At 45.5% G+C, this 19,242-nt stretch overlaps 1 protein-coding gene across 2 annotated transcripts in view; it reads left to right on the top strand.

Annotated features, from left to right (window-relative positions):
• LOC121720726 (mannosyl-oligosaccharide 1,2-alpha-mannosidase IA) overlaps positions 1–19,242 on the top strand; it is a 197,347-nt gene that overhangs the window by 122,588 nt on the left and 55,517 nt on the right. For both annotated transcript variants that reach the window (XM_042107115.1, XM_042107114.1), the window contains exon 3: positions 2,903–3,018. In XM_042107115.1, coding sequence (XP_041963049.1) covers positions 2,903–3,018 — 116 coding nt within the window. The remainder of the gene's footprint in view (positions 1–2,902; positions 3,019–19,242) is intronic.

The following is a 19,242-nucleotide window of genomic DNA, read 5'->3' as shown; positions in this document are numbered from 1 at the left end:
AATGGATGAGAGAAGTACAGTAAATCCAGCTGGGTTCAAGCTAAAGCAAAAGTCATGGCCGCTGTGTGTAGCACAGGTTGGCCTAGATGTCCACACTGGCCAGTGAAATGACTGGAGGCACAGATGGAGACCCATGTGGTGTCCAGCTGACACCTTATGCCGGCGCTGAGCCCATGTCCGCGACTATGAATTCGTCCAGTCAGGGAACTCTGAGTAACTCTGACCGGACTTCCGGTGCGTTTGAGCCAATTCGGCTTCTTGCGCCCGCAGGGGTAGTTGTTTAAATGCGGCACTGCTTGGATGGCGGTGTGCAGCTGTTTGTGCGCAGTGACATGTTAAGCCTGATGGGAGCTGCAGTCGGCAGCTGTGTGCTGTGTGGGGAGAAAGGAGGACAGTGGGGATGAGAGAGATGAGCCCCTCAGCAGCATATAGGGGGTAGGGGCCGGTCAGGAGCTGGAGGCTGTGGAGGGATTGGCGTGGTGTGTGGAGGGATAGAAGACGGTGCACACTGTTGATACACAAGCACAGAGGCTCTCACAAGCATACAGATTAATGCATGATAGTATTAGCACATAGAGAGCATATCTGGTAGGAGTGTGAGCACAACATACATTTTATTCTGTAGGTGTGGAATGCACTAGGAAGGGCATTTGTTTTGTATTGCTATTGCTATACCTTCTTTTAGGAATAGGAATCAGTAAAGGTCATTATCATCAAAGACATCATCATTCAACTTGACATTCAGTAAAAAAGAAATCAAGAAGTCTTTTTATTATGACTAAACCAATTTAATGCAAATGTATTTAATAATCACTACTTGCTCACATTTCAAAACTCCACTTGCCCCTGAGTGCTATTCTGAGTGGGTAATTGGCTACAAACTTGCTTCGGTGCTTTCATTTCAAGATGTAATGTTGCTCTGATGCCTTTTGCCTAATGAGGCCCGTTGCTCCGCTATTGCATCACTTCCTGTGGCAGTGGAGTGTGGGTCTGTCTGGGTTGGGGCTGATCGAGAGACACTCCTCAAACTGCAGCGGCTGCAGAAAATAGTTTTAGGAGAGCAGCGGTGTCTGTATAGTCTTGGGTTCTACCCCCTCGCTCTCCTCCCCTCGTCTTCTTTGCCTCGTTGCTTGTCTTTCCTCCACCCACGTCTCTCCTCAGCTCTCCGTCCCCCACTCCCCCTCCATCCCCCTCTTTTCTTCTCCTCTCCTCATTCTTCCCATCTCAACCTTCATCTCCTCCCCTTGGTTTCTGGCGGGGCGGGGGGGGGGGGATGCCGGTTCTCTCTCCAATCATTCTGTCCCCTCGCAGCAGAGGAACTTCACAGAGAGCACCTTCACCTCAGTCGCCCCCTTCCCTTGGCTCAGCGGAGGGGGAGGGGGGTGTGGACTGTTCGGAATGCTGCACACTGCTGCTGAATGCTCTAAGAGGGAAGGAGCTGGAGAAGAAGGAGGGACAATGGTGGACAAGAAGAGGCATGAGATCTGTTTCGAGAGAGGAATGTGAGAAATGCTGTGAGCGAGGGGAAAAAAAGGAGACAGAGAAAAAGACATGTGGTAGATGGAGAGATCTCAATCTCTCTTTAACTTTTAAAATGCCATTGTGTGCCATGATGTGGTTGGCCCCCATGGCACAGCATCCTGCATCTTGTGTCATTAAGTCATTAAGAGCTGCAGCATAAGACTATAGACTTGAGGATATGTAATGTGTTCTCCAGTAGCTCCTCTAGTAGCTTCCCCCTCACAATAAAATGTTTGCCCCACCCACGCTCTCTCTCTCTCTCTCTCTCTCTCTCTCTCTCTCTCTCTCTCTGCCCCTAATGCAATTGTCATTATTTCCCATGCACCCTTATTTACCCTTAATGATGTTTGCATATCCTCTCATATGAGGGGCTGGGGAGGAAGCGGCAGAACCATCAACACCAATCCCATTTAAGATCGGCTGAATGAAATAAAAGCCTTGGAACATTTCTTATTAATGGTGTGAAGGGAATTTAATAACTCTAAATGAAGTGCATCCAAAGGCAGCTGCTTGAGGAGATACTTCTCACAGAGGCTGTGCATGTGTGTGTGTGTACTGTATGTGTGTGTGTGTGTGTGTGTGTGTGTGTGTGTGTGTGTGTTTTATATGTGTGTGTCAGAGTGTGTTTGTCTACAGTATGTCTGTTTGTGTGTGTCAGTGTGTGCCTGTGTGTGTGTGTGCATGTGTGTGTGTGTGTGTGTGTGTGTGTGTGTGTGTGTGTGTGTGTGTGTGTTTGTGTGTGTGTGTTTGTATGTGTGTGTTGTGTAATATTGGACAAACCTACTCCAAGCTGTATTTTAACCTATGCACTGCTCCAGTTGAACTTGTTATTGCCACAGGGAACTTCATGTGGAGTCATCGTGCTTCACTAAACTGTAGATCTGGGGCATGTTGAGCATTGGGGACTCCCATCCTAAAACCTAAATCCTAATCACATATGAGTGTCTAATCTAGTGATCATCAGAGGCTGAAATGGGAAAACAAAAGTCTTCCGTGCTGTATCAATGCAATAAAAAGCTATTAGCAGGCATTAATTAAACGTTGTACTTAATGTTTATAAAGTATTTATAACTGCATTTAAGCATTTTTACGATTTATTAATGCTGAAGCTAATGGTTTCTTCATGTAAATTAATGTACTGAACTTATTTAGTAGGCTGTGAATATGAAACAGTCGTCATTAGTCAATGTTTTAAAAACATTAATATTAGCAAGGTAACCATTGAATAAACTATGTTGTAACGAATGGCCACTGTAATCCAATTATACAAAAACATAAGCAAGTGCTTGCCAAGATTATGCCATGATGAAACACGCGGCTTTCTGGCTTGTTGGTGTGTTATGATGGAGTGTGACCCATATGTGTGTGTTTGTGTTTGCAGGGGGTTTGCGGGGAGCGTCCATTGTTGATTCTCTGGACACGCTGTACATCATGGGACTCATGGAAGAATATGAGGAAGCCAAGAAATGGGTGGAGACTGACTTGGACCTGAACTCGGTAACATCAACATTCAGTCTTCACTCCTATGCTTCTCTTCACTCCTCTGCTTCTCTTCACTCCTCTGCTTCTCTTCACTCCTCTCTGTTGCTCTTCACTCCTCTGCTTCTCTTCACTCCTCTGCTTCTCTTCACTCCTCTGCTTCTCTTCACTCCTCTCTGTTGCTCTTCACTCCTCTGCTTCTCTTCACTCCTCTGCTTCTCTTCACTCCTCTCTGTTGCTCTTCACTCCTCTGCTTCTCTTCACTCCTCTCTGTTGCTCTTCACTCCTCTGCTTCTCTTCACTCCTCTCTGTTGCTCTTCACTCCTCTGCTTCTCTTCACTCCTATGCTTCTCTTCACTCCTCTGCTTCTCTTCACTCCTCTGCTTCTCTTCACTCCTCTCTGTTGCTCTTCACTCCTCTGCTTCTCTTCACTCCTCTGCTTCTCTTTGCTTCTCTTCACTCCTCTGCTTCTCTCTGTTGCTCTTCACTCCTCTGCTTCTCTTTGCTTCTCTTCACTCCTCTGCTTCTCTTCACTCCTCTGCTTCTCTTCACTCCTCTGCTTCTCTTTACTTCTCTTTGCTTCTCTTTGCTTTCTCTCTCCCGGACTCACAAGTCTATCCCTTAATCTTAGCTCAGATCTTCAGGTATTCAACTAGCCCGCTTGCTTGCGAGACTCAGTGGCTGTGAAGTGTGCACCCGCTTCCTTATTTGGGTTTTGAGTTGGCAGGTTTTATGACAAAACGCTTGAAATTGAATATGTGCATGTGTAGGGTAGGCTATGTGTAGGCTATGTGTGATTTTAAAATGAAGGTTGACGGTCATGCAAATTCCGTGAGTTTTCCGGGAGAAATAACAAAACGGGTGGGTGCCGGGAGATGACCTTGAAATACGGGAGAAACCCGGAAAAAACAGGAGTGTTGGCAGGTATGCTCTACTCTCCTCTCCTCTCCTGTCCTCTCCCTCTTCTCTCATCTTTTCAACTACTCTCTTCTCCTTACCTCTCCTCTCCTCTTCTCTCCTCTTTTCAACTACTCTGCTCTCATTTCCTCTCCTCTCCTCTTCTCTCCTTTCCTTTCCTCTCCTCGTCTCATTTTCTTTCCTCTCCTTTGTATCTCTCTTTCTCTTTCATTACCTCCCTTTCAGCAACTAGAGCATTCCCAGATGCAGTGAGTCTTTAGTTTATTGTGGGCCATTGATTGAATCAGTCCGTTTTAATCTCTCTATTGAGGCACTGACTGGCTCGCTCTCAGTCCCTCTCTTGTGGCCCAGTGAAGAGACCAAAAGAGTCCGGTCATCCATCCATTCCTGAGTGATTCCTGAGAGAGCTCAAAGCTACTTGTGTGGGTTCTGACCCGTTCGGACCGGCCTTTGTGTGAGAGATGAGACTCTATAGTCTCCCCTCCTTCACTTCCCCCCTTTAGATTTAATGGGGAAGCCTGAGAGAAAGAAAAAGAAGAGTAGAACAGTGGAGAGAGAGAGAGAGAGAGAGAGAAGACAAATGCTTAGATAGAGACAGACTATGGGGGGGGGGCAGACCGAAAAAAAGAGAGAGAGAGGACAGACGCTTAGATGGAGACAGACTGGGGGGGGCAGACAGAGAGAGAGAGAGAGAAGAAGACAGACACTTACTGTAGATGGAGACAGACTGGGGGGGGCAGACAGAGAGAGAGAGAGAGAGAGAGAGAGAGAGAGAGAAGAAGACAGACACTTACTGTAGATGGAGACAGACTGGGGGGGCAGACAGAGAGAGAGAGAGAGAGAGAGAGAGAGAGAAGAAGACAGACACTTACTGTAGATGGAGACAGACTGGGGGGGGCAGACAGAGAAAAAAAGAGAGAGAGAGAAGAAGACAGACGCTTAGATGGAGACAGACTGTGGGGGGGGAGAGAGAAAATCTGAGGAAAGAGAGGCTGAGTTTAAAGCAAAGAGGCGAGGGCACTGCCCTTGTCCAAACGTAATCCCGTGATAATAGACTCCCCAGTGGGCAGGGGACAGAAGGGTCGGCCAGTTGGGTCGGCATGAGACGGCCGAGATTGGCAGTGCCAAGCCCAGGTCTGCCAGGGCTTTGTATACTGACTGGCGGTTCCCCCGACCGACTCGTCCTCGTCAGATGGCCCGTGGCCTCTCGCTACAAAAACAAGCTCTCCATTGAGCGTGTGCTCATTAGAGTGTGATGGTGCCCTGCCCAGGATATTCGAAAGATAGCCTCGTCTCAAACCTAATTGCACCCCCCTGGCGTCTCTGAACAGGTTGATGTTGCAATGGATTTTCAGTGATTTTCCATTTTCTTGTGTAGAGGATGGAAAATGCCACTGTCCGAAACAGGATTAATGTCCATTTTGCACCAGCATTCACCGGTCATAACCTGCAGTTAGAGTCTTATGTCAAAATAATTGCTATCAATAATTAATTGAATTGATTAGCATAAGCTATAGCCTTCAAGCTTAACATTATTTGATGATTGTCTCTTAATTGAAGCATAATGTAAAGTGTTTCTTTTGGTTTCATTTTCATCGAACAAGTTTTTTAATGATACCTTCATTTGTGCAGTTGATTTTCTTTACGGCTCTCTGGCATGAGTAAATTAGTTTTTGAGTGGGTATTGTTAGCCATCCATTGAAATGCAGCACTATGTGCTATATTGGCATATTAATATATCCCAAAGGTAAGGACTACAATAGACTGAAATGCGTTGATTGCCTCTTTTGAAAATTACCCGAAAAGAGTCTGTGCATGTGAACACAATTAAGAGGATTTCTACACTGTGTGCATCTCATTCATGTACAGAGGCAGGTATCACACACAAGCACACACATACACACACACACACACACACACACACACACACACACACACACACACACACACACACACACACACACACACACACACCCTACACCCTCCCTAAGGATACAGCATAATTTGATTAATGTGGATCTGGATGAATTGTCTGTCCATCCATCCTGTATGTTTTCCATGCCTTTTTTCTCTCCTCCTCACTCACTATTCATTACTTTCGCTCGCTTTGCTGTGTCGGACAATTACTTTCCCCCGCCAAGGCAGCGACTGCTAGAGAGGCTTGAGGATAACGATAGAGAAGGAGAAAGTCCAGTTAAACAAGAGAGAGGGAGAGAGAGAGAGGGTGAGAAAGAGAGAGAGAAAGAGAGAGAGGGAGAGAGAGAGAGAGAAAGAGAGAGAGGGAGAGAGAGAGAGAGAAAGCCTCCTGCACTATCTCCCCCTCATCAGTGCTTGTCATAAAGACACTGGGGGGCGGATTTACCCTCTCGCTGGCACTTTGTCACAGGAGCAGGCGGCTCCATCCGTCTCTTTCACTCTTTCGCTCTCCCTCGCTCCCTCGCTCCCTCTCTCCGGACTCCTCTGATCAATCGTTCCCGAAGGTCGCGCCAGCGTTAGAGGCGCCCATCTGTCCTGCGTGATGGAGAGCAGGGGGGCAGAGCTCACTCATGCCCGCTCCTATGCCCATCAGCACAAGCCAGTCACGGCCCATTGCTCTCCTTTTCTTTCTTTCTTTCTCTCCCCCTCTATCTCTCTTTCTCTCTCTCTTTCTCTCTCTCCCTCTCTCTCTCTCTCTCTCTCTCTCTCTCTCTCTCTCTCTCTCTCTCTCTCTCTCTCTTTCTCTTACTCTGTCTTTTTCAGCTCCTGGCCCTCACAGTACACTCAAATGCTCAATTTTATGGTATAGCCCATATCCTGCGGCTTGGGAGCAGATCAGCCCAATCTGACAGGTGCGACAGAGAAAATGGTCCCCGTGGGCGTGGGGATTTTCGACCTGGCAAAATGAAAGATGACTCTGCCAGGACAATCCCTTTTTTACCCAGATCCCTGAGGTACCAAACGCGGTGCATGTCTCAGAGATTGCAGCTAGCCAAGCGGCTAATTGATTTACTTGATTTTCTATCTCCCCCCCCCCAACCCCCCCTCCCCCCCCCCGTCAACACACACACACACACACACACACACACACACACCACCACCACCACCACCACTTCATAAATATGAAAACACAACTGTGAAAATGTTCTGAGTTTCTCAAAGCCTGGGTCCTCTCCCCCATGTGTGTCCAGTGGCGGTGAGATGGATGAGAGTAATCGCTGAAGCTGTCAGGTGACTCTCATGGGGCCGTCCTCTTTTGCATCGCTTATTATGGCGTCATTATTAGCCAGACGGCCAGGCTCTGACCGGAGGGATGGACAGCTGTCGTGGACCTGTCAGAATGAATGATGGACAGGAAATGGCCGACAGTCGCAAAAGACAACAAACATGTTGACGAATTAAAAAGGAGAGCAGCTGCAGTTCAGCACCACTAGGGGCAGACTGGGCAGGTGTTTGGATTAGGAGGGTGGCGGGTTGAGTGTGTACACATCAGCCTGGCATAGGCCTCTCTGAAGAGCACTCAAGGGGAATAATGCTGGGAAAAGTGTGTGTGTGTGTGTGTGTGTGTGTGTGTGTGTGTGTGTGTGTGTGTGTACATATTTGATCTTCACTCTTCGATTCCCTGGAGGGATGTAGAGTTAATGCTTGCGTAGCCTTGGGTGCACAGGGCCAAAGCCCAGTAAAGAGGATGCAGCGCCGCACCCAGCCCTGCATATAAAAAGATGGCCCCCTGAGGCCAGATATGATTTTCTGTCCTGATCTTCAGAGAGCCAGATAAACAAGAGAGAAAAACCTGAAAAACAACTAACAGATGTGTGTGTGTGTGTGCGTGTGTGTGTGTGTGTGTGTGTGTGTGTGTGCGTGTGTGTGTGTGTGTGTGTGTGTGTGTGTGTGTGTGTGTGTGTGTGTGTGTGTGGAGGCTGAATCATTTGAATAATCCGATTAGCTCTGATCTTAAACAGTTGCATCCTGCAGCACAGTCTCTGAGGCCTGTCTAAGTCTGGCTCCCCATTAATTGTGTCTCGGCTCATTAGAAGAAACTCTACCCACAAGAAAACGTTTCCTGTTGGACTATGTCTGATTGCATGATTTATATTCTTTTCCTTTTTTCCCCTTTCCTCTCTTTCTCTTTTTTTAGTGTCTTAATATTTTCTTTCCTTCCAATGCACATACTTTTATTTCATGATATGTCATTGCGTTAAGCCATTACATTCTATGATCAAAACCCCTACTATGGACACGATAAGAAATGGCATAATTTAAAAAAAGAAATGCTGTAATGTTCTTTCAGCGGAAGTGCTTAAATTATTTAAACATGTCTATTTATTCCACTCACTCTCAGAAATGCTATATTGAGCATTGCCCTTCAACCTTCACCATTCAACATTCACTCAATCCTTTTTGTTTTCTGTCTTTTTCACAAAGACTGTTTCTAGCCCCTCTTAGAAAAGAAACACTTTCATGGCTTTTATGGTGAGACACCAAGTGTTGTTATGCTGCTCATGGACTTTGTCTTTCCGTCTCTTCCTTTCTCTCTCTCTTTCTCTCTCTCTCTCTCTCTCTCTCTCTCTCTCTCTCTCTCTCTCTCTCTCTCTCTCTCTCTCTCTCTTGGTTTTCCTTCTCTCTCTTCCTCACATGAACTTTGTCCTTCTCTCTTTTTCTCTCTCTTCATCTCTCCCCTGTTTCTGCGGGCATGGCAGACACGACGCCGCTGATTAGCGTTTGAGGGTGGATGCCCACCGTGATGGCAGTATGCCATGCCTCCGGCTCATTAGAATGATTGGCACCGTTGTTAAGACGACCAGGCACCTTCGTTGCCATGTAAGGGTGCTAACATAACACACAGAGCCTAATTTGAGCCCACCGCTCCCCGGACTGGTACGTCCGCGGCCAATCCAAAGCACAGGCCGTTCAGCTCTCTTAATTGAGCTGTTTGGGAGGGTTGACAACTGTGGAGAAGAGACAAGGCCATTGCCAGCTGGGCTTTCAACAGCTCTTTGTCTTAGAGGGAAAAAATAGTGGTACTCTCTCTCTCTCTCTCTCTCTCTCTCTCTCTCTCTCTCTCTCTCTCTCTCTCGGTCTCTTTTTTCAAGGAAACCGTTCAAAATTTCCATAATAAAAGGTCTTGTTCCTGCCCAACGATCCACATCCCCCTTGTTCTTGCAAGACACACTAGACATCCTGCTTTCACTTAGTGAGCGTGCTGTGTTCAGAAAAGTGCCCATCTCTTTTTTGTCATCTGCGTTAGTTACATTGGTTCTTGGTTCTTTTTTTTTACATTTAGGAATGGATTTCACACACATGTGGGTTGTATGGACTGTTCTTTTCTAACAGCATCACCCAGGCTACTGTAATAGCAGACTATCGCTACTGATGAAAAAGAGTGAAGCCTGGCGTCTTATCGGCAATGCAGCGCTCCTTTCCTTCCCTCTCATCTCCTCTTCTGCTGGCACCCCATCTCTCCATTTTTCCTTTCTGTACCTTTTCTCTGAGTCTCTTGTTTCTCTGCTACCCCAAAAAGAGGTTATTTGTAATTTTGGTTTTCAAATGATCACGGAGGCACAGATGGGCTACCTCTTATGTGTAAAAGCTCCAGCTTTTGTCACACATGAAAGCAACCTGCTGCTTTGCATTAAAGTGGATTCTACCCAATCTCAGATGGATGCACTCAGACTCTGGTAAAGTTCAGTCTACTCCTCTCAAGCCTGGGCCACACTCAGGCCTACTGTACACAGCCAGGCAGGCTTCAAATATAGTCGACGCCTTTCAATATTTTACCTGATGGTTATCCCTCAACCTTTGGCGCACGCACACACACACACACACACACACACACACACACACACACACACACACACACACACACACACACACACACACACACACACACACACATACACACACACGCGTGGACTGAAAAAAGATTCCTCCTAGTTAATCCAGCCTGAGTGACAACTGGGTTCCTGTAACACGCAGACAGAGGTCACTCAGCAGAAGGTCTTTCAAGTGCAGTCGTAGTGTGTGAAGCAGTTGAACCAGACTGTTTCTATTCAGCAGGTCTCTTTAATGGTCTGACACACATTCATGCACAACAGTGTGTTTTGACCTTTTGTAGAACCCAATAATGAATCATTATTCCCAAAGACTCCCTCACAATAATATCTGCTAATCAAAATATAATAAAACTTGATTATGTCCTAACTTCCCAATAATGTAATACATTTTTTACATCAATGGAAGGCTATTACAAAAACATTCTACAACTTTGTTTTACACAAGTGCCTATTGACAAGATTCCCACATCACTCAACTTTATGTGCAGCCATAGTCACAGATGGCTGAGGTGGTTACTTGCATCCAAACTAGACATTGCTGTACCATATGGCTCCTGATCGTCTTCACAAATTATTGCAGTGTTTTACTAGGGGCAGTCAGTCATTTCACCGCACCTAACAGTCATTTGTTACATTTGAGACTGCTTCGAGTGCACTGACTGGAGTGTGCTACAGAATGGAGAGGACTTAGAGGAGTTCACACATTGCACAACTGACTACCTGAACTTCTGTATGGACATTGTTGTTCCCACCAGAACTGTACGCTGCTTTCCTAACAACAAACCTTGGATAACCAGCAATGTCAAGACCCTTCTCAATAGGAAAAAGATGGCGTTCAGAGAGGGGGACATGGCAGAGCTGAGGCGCGTGCAAAGGGAACTCAAAGTCAAGCTGAAAGAGGCTAAGGAGGACTACAGAAGGAAGGTGGAACAGAAGTTGCAGGAAAAGGATCAGGATCTTTGATTTCTCAAGTGCTTTTAACACCATCCAACCCCTCAGACTGGGATACAAGCTCTTGCAGATGGGTGTGGACGCTCACCTGGTAACCTGGATTACAGATTATCTGACCGAGTGACCACAGTTCGTCAGACTGAAGAACTGTCTCTCTGACACTGTGATCAGCAGCACCGGAGCGCCACAGGGAACTGTGCTCTCTCCAGTCCTGTTCACCCTGCACACATCTGACTTCTGCTACAACACCGAGTCATGCCACACGCAGAAGTTTTCTACTGTTTTACTGCTACACTGTTTTTCATGCTATATTAGCACACATGACCAGTGGCTTCTGCTACAATACTGAATGGCTGTAACCCTATTACCTCAACCTATTCTTGCACTCACATAGTTTTTTTTTATATTACCTTGTCTACATTATACTTTACTCTCTTATTTGTCCATATTATTTATGCTGGTCTCTAGACCTTATTCTTGCACTGTTGCACTGTTGGACTACTGTGGGACTACTTTGCACCTTCACCATGACACTCACTCTCTTGAGCACCTTACCATGCACACAGAACTACAGGACTACTGTTGGACTACTTTTTGCACCTTCACCATGACACTCACTCTCTTGAGCACCTTACCATGCACACAGAACTACAGGACTACTGTTGGACTACTTTTTGCACCTTACCATGACACTCAGGGCCAGATGTACGTACATTTGCGAACGTAGCGTCATCAGCGTCATGGATAAACCGCAGACTGCGAACGGTGTCAGACCCAAGTTTCCGTCGTATTTATCAAACTAGTGTAAACTGCGCCTTTCTCTGCCTTTCTCCGCCCATAAACGCAATTTACGAACGTCCACAACTGAATGGCAGAGCCTATACAAGCGCAGTTGAATGAAGTTAACTGATGACAACATTAAAAAGAATTAAACGTTTAGCGATCATGAAATTATACCATGCATGATAAGATGTCAACAAGCAGGGAGATAATGAATATCAGTAGTTTTACTCAAAGTACTTGTGCATGTAGGCTATGGAAAATTAGTCAAATCTAGCAAGTAGGAAAGTGAATGACGTGAAAGTAAGACATTCAAAAGGCCAACGAAAGTTAAGGTTGCTTTTGATAGTACAAATACTGGTGCTCTAAATAGTGATTCTGTTGTCTTTGAAAGGTTCTCTTATTGACACATTGAACTGCAATTTGTATTAACACCTGCTTTTACAAGGCGGAAGTATTTAGGCGCAGAATAGACGTGCGCTTTCAGGAGCAGTCTTTGTACATACCGCGGAATACATAATTAGGCGCTCTTTACGCTTCCCCTCTCATTTTTTTACGCTAAACTCCCACTTTCCCCTGGATCCTCCCATGAATGCATATGTATGACACGAAAAACGCAATTAGCCATGTTCAGCTCCCGTGACAGGCAGTTTGCGCTTTTACATCATTGCGGCCTGTTTGTACATACTGTACCTCGCAATGATTTTACACGCACGTTGCAAAACAAATACGCCTGAAGTGGGCGCAAACGCGTTAGTACATCTGGCCCTCACTCTCTTGAGCACCTCACCATGCACACAGAACTACAGGCCAGTCCCGGCCCTGTCACTGCAAGCGTCTCATGCTTCACACTCAAGCACACTGTGGATTTTTTAATTTAATTCATATAGTATATTTAGTATTTAGTCTTCTTACATGTGTGTGTGTGTGTGTGTGTGTGTGTGTGTGTGTGTGTGTGTATAGAGAGAGAGAGAGAGAGAGAGAGATAAAGCAGTAATTGCAAGCTTTAGTTAGCCCCGACGCTAGGTAATGAAGGCAAGCTTTCAAGCCCTGAGTCACAGGAGGCGGGGTAAAAAGCCCTGAGTCACAGGAGGCGGGGTAAAAAGCCCTGAGTCACAGGAGGCGGGGTAAAAAGCCCTGAGTCACAGGAGGCGGGGTAAAAAGCCCTGGGTCACAGGAGGCGGGGTAAAAAGCCCTGGGTCACAGGAGGCGGGGTAAAAAGCCGGGGTAATTAGCATGTTTGAGTTTTTTCTGCATAGATTCCGCCTCCGCCACGTGTGTTTCTCATGGGTGTCATCTGGAGTGGTGCGGTGAGAGCTTGTGCTTCATGTTGCATCTTATTTGTCTGTCTCTTTTCAGTCTCTTTTGATCTGTCTCTTTTGATCTGTCTCTTTCACTACCTCTATTTTTCTCTCCACCTCTCTCTCTCTCTGTCCTTCTCTGCCTCTTCCTTCCCCCTCACTATCCACCCCCCTCACTACCTCTATTTTTCTCCCCCTCTCTCTCTCTCTCTCTGTCCTTCTCTGACTTTTCCTTCCCCCTCACTATCCACCCCCCTCACTACCTCTCTTTCTCTCCCCATCTCTCTCTCTCTCTCTCTCTCTGTCCTTCTCTGACTTTTCCTTCCCCCTCACTGTCCACCCCCCCCTCACTACCTCTATTTTTCTCCCCATCTCTCTCTCTCTCTCTATCTCTATCTCTCCCCCCCCCCCGGTTCCTCCATGTGTGTTGTATGAGGCTGCTGTGCTCATCTCTGCCTGGAAGGGAGACATCTGCCAGGAGCACACACATGCACAGCTGCCACCATAAACATGTTTAACTATGCAGGGGGAGCGTTGTGGAAATAGCGTGGTGTGGAGGGTTGTGATGCTGTGTGGTGTGGTGCGGTGCAGTCCCTCAAGCTTGCAGTTCATGTATTAATTACGGGGAATGCTTTTCTGAAAGTGCACAGATGTCACTAAAGATTGCATGCCTTTCATGTCTCGTGTGTTGAAGAGGTGAACATTGCCTTTTGGTCTTACCTCAAGGGTGACAAAAAATACTGTAAAAGAACAAGACTGAAAAGGGAGAGTCAAGGCAAGACAAGTCTTCATCAGGAGGTGAAGAGCACCGATTACAAATGGAAGTGGAGCAGGTGAAGGTAGAGGCCAGGCTGTGGAGAGGTGAGGCTTTGACCATGCCCTGATGGTGGCGTGCCGTGTTGAGTAATGCAGAACAGGTGCCTGCGGTTTTTCATCCATTTTCAGGTGTCAAGGACCACTTATCTAGCACCATGGAACACACAGAGGCATAACCAAATGAGCCAATGCCATTGAAGGCATTTCAACGTTTTGAGGGATGAACAGCAAAATTGCACAATTTCAACCCAATTTTTGCTGCTCTTATTTCTTCATTGTATGTGCCTTCTTATTTAGTTTTTATTGTTTACTTGAATGTTATGTTTGTCTGTGGACTTAATTGGTAAAATATGTCGTCTCCACCGTGGGATAGTGAGAATCGTAATTTCGATCTCTTTGTATGTCTTGGCATGTGAAGAAATTGACAATAAAGCAGACTTTGACTTTTGACTTTGAATATGTAATGGCTTAGAATAAATGGCGAACCGAAGCATTACTAAGTTAGCGAGGAGAATGCTTACAGTATGTACTTGTGAACAGAAGGTGGGATTTAATTCTGACCTGGTCGTGCCAGAGACCAGAGAGATATTTAGATGGATGCTTGAGATTTAGGAAAGCATTTGTAGGGCCTGTTTTCTGTCGATACAGAAGACCTTTTAGAATGCAACCCTCTCAGGGTTTCTGAGGCAAAACAGCTGAACCTGTGCCAGTAAAGTTTAGTCAACTACTGTAGTCACGAAACTTCTATCAGATGGAGAATGACAATGAGAGAGAGGGATGGAGAGAGAGAGAGAGAGAGAGAATAGATAACCAATAAAAGATTGTATTTGCCTTGTTACTCTGTACTCCTTTAAATCATTCCATTTGTGGACTAGCTTATGAAATAGGTTGGTTTATTTTATTGAGTTATTCTAGAATAGAATTTGTATTGCAAAATTAGTTTTCTACTGCTGAGGTTGAATAGACTGAATACAACTAATGGGACAGCCTGTTCTTCAGTGCACCTGGGCAACATTGGGCAACTGATATGGTGGATACCAGGGTTCCTTATTTGCCAGGAATATTGCAAATTGAAGTTGCATGATGAAACCTGTTTGGCTGATGATCTAGAGCATTTATTGCAAATGCATTGAAATCACATACGTAATACGTTCAGAGATCTGGATGTGATATTAGTTACAGGAAATGTAAGATATAGCTAGCCCTTCCTGTGATACTTGAAGACCTTCATCAATAGTGTTTCTTTACTCTGTGACCAGACGAAAAGTTCACATTGTCCTCGAAAGGAGAACAAATTGGAGATCTTGAGAGGCGTAATCACAGACAAAATTATTGATCAGCTAGTAATTGATACTGGTATATCCATCCTATCCACATACAGCTGTGTTCGTCTCTGTCTGTCGTACCATGGATATGGCCGGGGTCAGATACAGTGCAGGTCCTAATTAGACTGCGGATGAGTTTGGAAAGACTCTGAGATAATCACTCATAATGTGACCTTTAAATCCCTGCTATATTACAATTATGGCACTCCATACACACCACTACACGATTTATATTGTGCTTGTTTTGGGAGTTGAGTTTTGAATGACAAGAATGATCATAAAATCTGGCATGTGACCTTGTGTTGAATTTGTAAGCTCCCGGACGGATACCCATGAACACACAACCATGTTGAGGTGGTTAGCCAAAGATACACCAGGCCCCATGATGGTGGCAGGATGTTTACTGTTTTTGTACCCTATTTCTCACTCTCTCCAGGCTAATGTTACCCTGTCTTCGAGAGTTCATAGTGTCTAAAAGGAGACAGGCAAATGCTTGTTGGGTACGGCCTGGAAAAATTCCTGAATAATCGTAGCGATGCATAATTGATGAGAGTGACCTGGAATGAAACGGTGTTATAAATATCCAGAAATGTTGCCGAGTCTGACTGGCTGTGCTGTGCAGAAAGCTCATCCTGAGGCTAGATGGATGAAGTGGTGGGGGCATATATTGGGTGAGGATTGTGTGTGGGGGGCTGATAAATGGATGAAACAAAAAGTAAACGCACTCTCAAGCTTTAACTCTTTCCTTTTTAAGAAAGCATATCACAAGACGAATGCGTTTTGGCCTAAGCTGTTTTCAGTGTCATACCGAGGATAGGACAAGTTGTTGCTTAAGCAGGTAAGATGTGACGTCAGCTCATTGCCAAATTGGCACAGGACTGAATGGAGAAAAGAACAAGATCACAAACTCAAATGATACTCAAACTTATAACAGAATAAAAACATATAATAAAAATAAAACTCAAATAAATAAAAAAATAGACAAAAAAAATAGACTATTTCTTGCCCGGGGGGCAGATAAATGAAATGAGGAATGGTTGAGTGGACAGGAAGGATAGTAGCATGGAGGTGTTTTTGAGAAAGAGAGAACATTTAATGAGAGTTGTGTTTGTGATGGAGCGAGAGATGGAGAAAGTGAGGGTGTTTGTGAAAAAAAGTAAAGGAGAAAGAGAGAGAGAGAGGCATATCTGATGAATGCATCTGCCTCCACTGAATCAGTGTAGCGATCTGCAGCATCTCACTAAACTCTCCGCCCTGCACATTATCTCAGTGGGCACGGCTGATTGGCTCGCCAGCACGCTGCGGCAGAGCTGTGGGCAAGGTGTAAATCCTGCCAACACACACTATGCAGGTGTGCAAATCAGACTGGGACTGTGGGATGCTATACAGGGCAGAGTGCTTGAGGAGAGAAAGAGAGAGAGAGGGAGATTAAGATGGAAAGAAAGTGTGTGTGTGTGAGAGAGAGAGAGAGAGAGAGAGAGAACAAGAGAAACCCAGAGAGAGAGAGAGAGAGTTATAATATATTTCACATATTTATTCCAAAGTAGACACTGTTCATTCCCTAGAGAGAAATAGTGCTGCCTCCAGACAGTTTTTAACAGTCATGTTTATTTGCGAGTTTGCTTTATGTGTGTGTGTGTGTGTGTGTGTGTGTGTGTGTGTGTGTGTGTGTGTGTGTGTGTGTGTGTGTGTGTGTGTGTGTCTGTATTTGCACATTTATTTTGCAGCTTTCCTCCAGAGCAAGTAAATCTCTCTCTCAGCCACCGGTTGCACAGAGCCCAAACTCACATTGCTCACAGTGCAGATGCTGTGCCTTGCCTTCATGAAGACTGCTACTCTGCCGCCGCTGTTTTCCTCCTAGTGCCTCAGTCCGACACTGTGGAGTTATACAGTAGATACTGAAACTGTTTGCTTGATGAGATGCAAACTTGATGGCTATGTTTTTTTTTTTTTAATTGTGTTTCATAGTAATGATATTGTTTCTCATATCAGATGATTTTTTTGAAGTTTTGTCAGTAGAACTTTCTGGCGAGACTTTTGGATTTATGGATCTTTGGACCAAAATCTATGCTGCCATTTTGTTTCCACTGCTGGAGAGCCTTGTGTTGCCTCAGCTGTGTGTGTGTTTTTTTCTTCACAAAACGCCCCTCTTGCTCCCTCCCTGAGCGCTCTGAAGTCTTCGACTGCGGCTTTTATGCATTGGCTGCTAATCACTCAGATAATTATGCTGCCGAATATCAGTGGCGGTTGCGTGCGCGTCTGTCGACTCTAAGGTTCCATGAAGGGAACCCGCTTAGCGGATCTCGCAGTGTGGCAGCGCAGCGGGCATTAACTGACGTGTGGAGCGCAATGGGAGGCGAGTTTGGGACCGGAGTGCCACTCCATAATTGGTTCTGCTGGAGATCAATAGGAGCTAATTGCTTAAGTTTGCCTTGATAACAGCTCTGTTTTGTTACACATTGAAATATTTACTAAAACAGCTTTTTTCCTCTCCTCTCACTGTAACAGGTCTCAGACAGTTTAAATTACACTGTTTAAGTAAGGGATAATGTATAGAACGCCGGTCATTATTGGGAAAATAAGTCCCGACAGGGCGAACCGAACCCCGACGCACAGCGGAGGGGTCTTGTTCCGTCCTGAAGGGACATATTTTCCCAATAATGGCCGGCGTTCTATACATTATCCCGCTTATTACACGGTTACTTGCCAAACCGAAACAATAAACTCCCCACTATATGACTCTTTAGCCTACATAGCCTAGGCTATAGCCTATTTGTTACCGTTTCATCGTGGCTTTTGCAGAGAAACAAATAGTTCGCAACAGCACACGCTGAACTTGAATCAAACATTCTTTAGAACACAGCTGATCAACCGTCCGCTTTCACTTTTGAATGAAGTTCCAGTCTTTGCGTAGTGATATGAAAGATGTGAAATAGAAGTACAAAACCCATTTTCCTTGACAGCGGTCTGTTATACTTAGCAACAGTCTGTTATTGAGAATTAGCAGACCACCGAACGTTGGGAAGGCCCATTCAAGTGAATGGAGCATTCTTCAGCATTATGAAGAGCAGTGTAATAAAACAGTTTAAAAAACACTACACACACACACACACACACACACACACACACACACACACACACACACACACACACTCTCTCTCTCACAAATGCACATGCACTCCCACAGTCACACACCTTACCACTGGCGTAATGCCACGGAGAGGGAGAGGCTACAGGGTTCGTCTATGTAATGCACTTAGTGCAGGTCATTTTATTATCTGTCCCCCCCCCCCCCCCCCTCGTTTGAATGAGCTGCTGCTCTGTTTGCACGTTGTCACCACTGTAAAAGGTAAAGGCCCAATTAAAATGCTAATTTGGTTCCATTAGCACTGACACAGCAGCACTCATCACCCAGGGCTAGTGCTGACTCTTTGGGCTGCCAGTTCTTCATCACCACCACCACCGCCCCCACCCCAACACACACACACACATACACTCATGGAGGAGCAGGTAGCCATCCCCCCTGTGCATGCAGCTGATGAGTTTTACGGGGTGTTAAGGTGCCCCTCTGCCTGGTGTCAGTAGAACGATGCGTCTCTCTTGCAGGGAACTGTTTTGTCTCTTTTTTTATTTTGAGAGAGAAAGTGAGAGATTTGGAAAAAGAGAGAGAGTTAGAGAGAGAGAAAGAGCTGGCCAACCATTCTATTGTGTGTGTGAGGGATGGGGCATGAGGGCAAAATGCTTGAGTCATGCCTCTCTCTTTGTTTACTTCTATCACTAATCTGACTGGCTGGATTCCTTTCTACTTGTGAAAGTATAATCCTGCTGTTCAGAGATGCACCTGTAGAGGAACAGTGAAGCCTAGTGTGTTGACTAAGGGGTGCAAGGCTCCTGTAGTTTCTCTTCTCCTAATGCACAATTTAAAAAGCACCCTGCCGTGCATTATGGGAATTTAGTTTCACAGCAAAGCAATCGGCTGATTAGACCACTAAATTACCCCAACAAAATAGAATAAGTTAAACACTGTCTGTGAGGAGATGCAAGTAGATTATGTGCGGTAAATTGAATTTTTAGAAAATCTGCTCAAATCTGCACAGGAGGCTACAGCTACACATCAGTTTACTTTCGTTGAAGTTTATCTTTGTCCTGACTTGAACTAGTCTTGGAGGGAATCCAGCCACACAGTGAGCACAGTCAGACTCGCTGAGGAAGAACAAATCAAAGTCTCTCCTACATTCACCCTCCTTCACACACACACACACACACACACACACACACACACACACACACACACACACACACACAACACAGACAGACAGAGCGTAACAGATACTGGTGTAT

This window comes from Alosa sapidissima, chromosome 10 (genome assembly GCF_018492685.1).
Source record: "Alosa sapidissima isolate fAloSap1 chromosome 10, fAloSap1.pri, whole genome shotgun sequence".
Taxonomy (NCBI): domain Eukaryota; kingdom Metazoa; phylum Chordata; class Actinopteri; order Clupeiformes; family Clupeidae; genus Alosa; species Alosa sapidissima.
The sequence above is the reverse complement of the archived record's forward strand: the minus strand, read 5'-3'. Positions and strand labels throughout refer to the sequence as shown.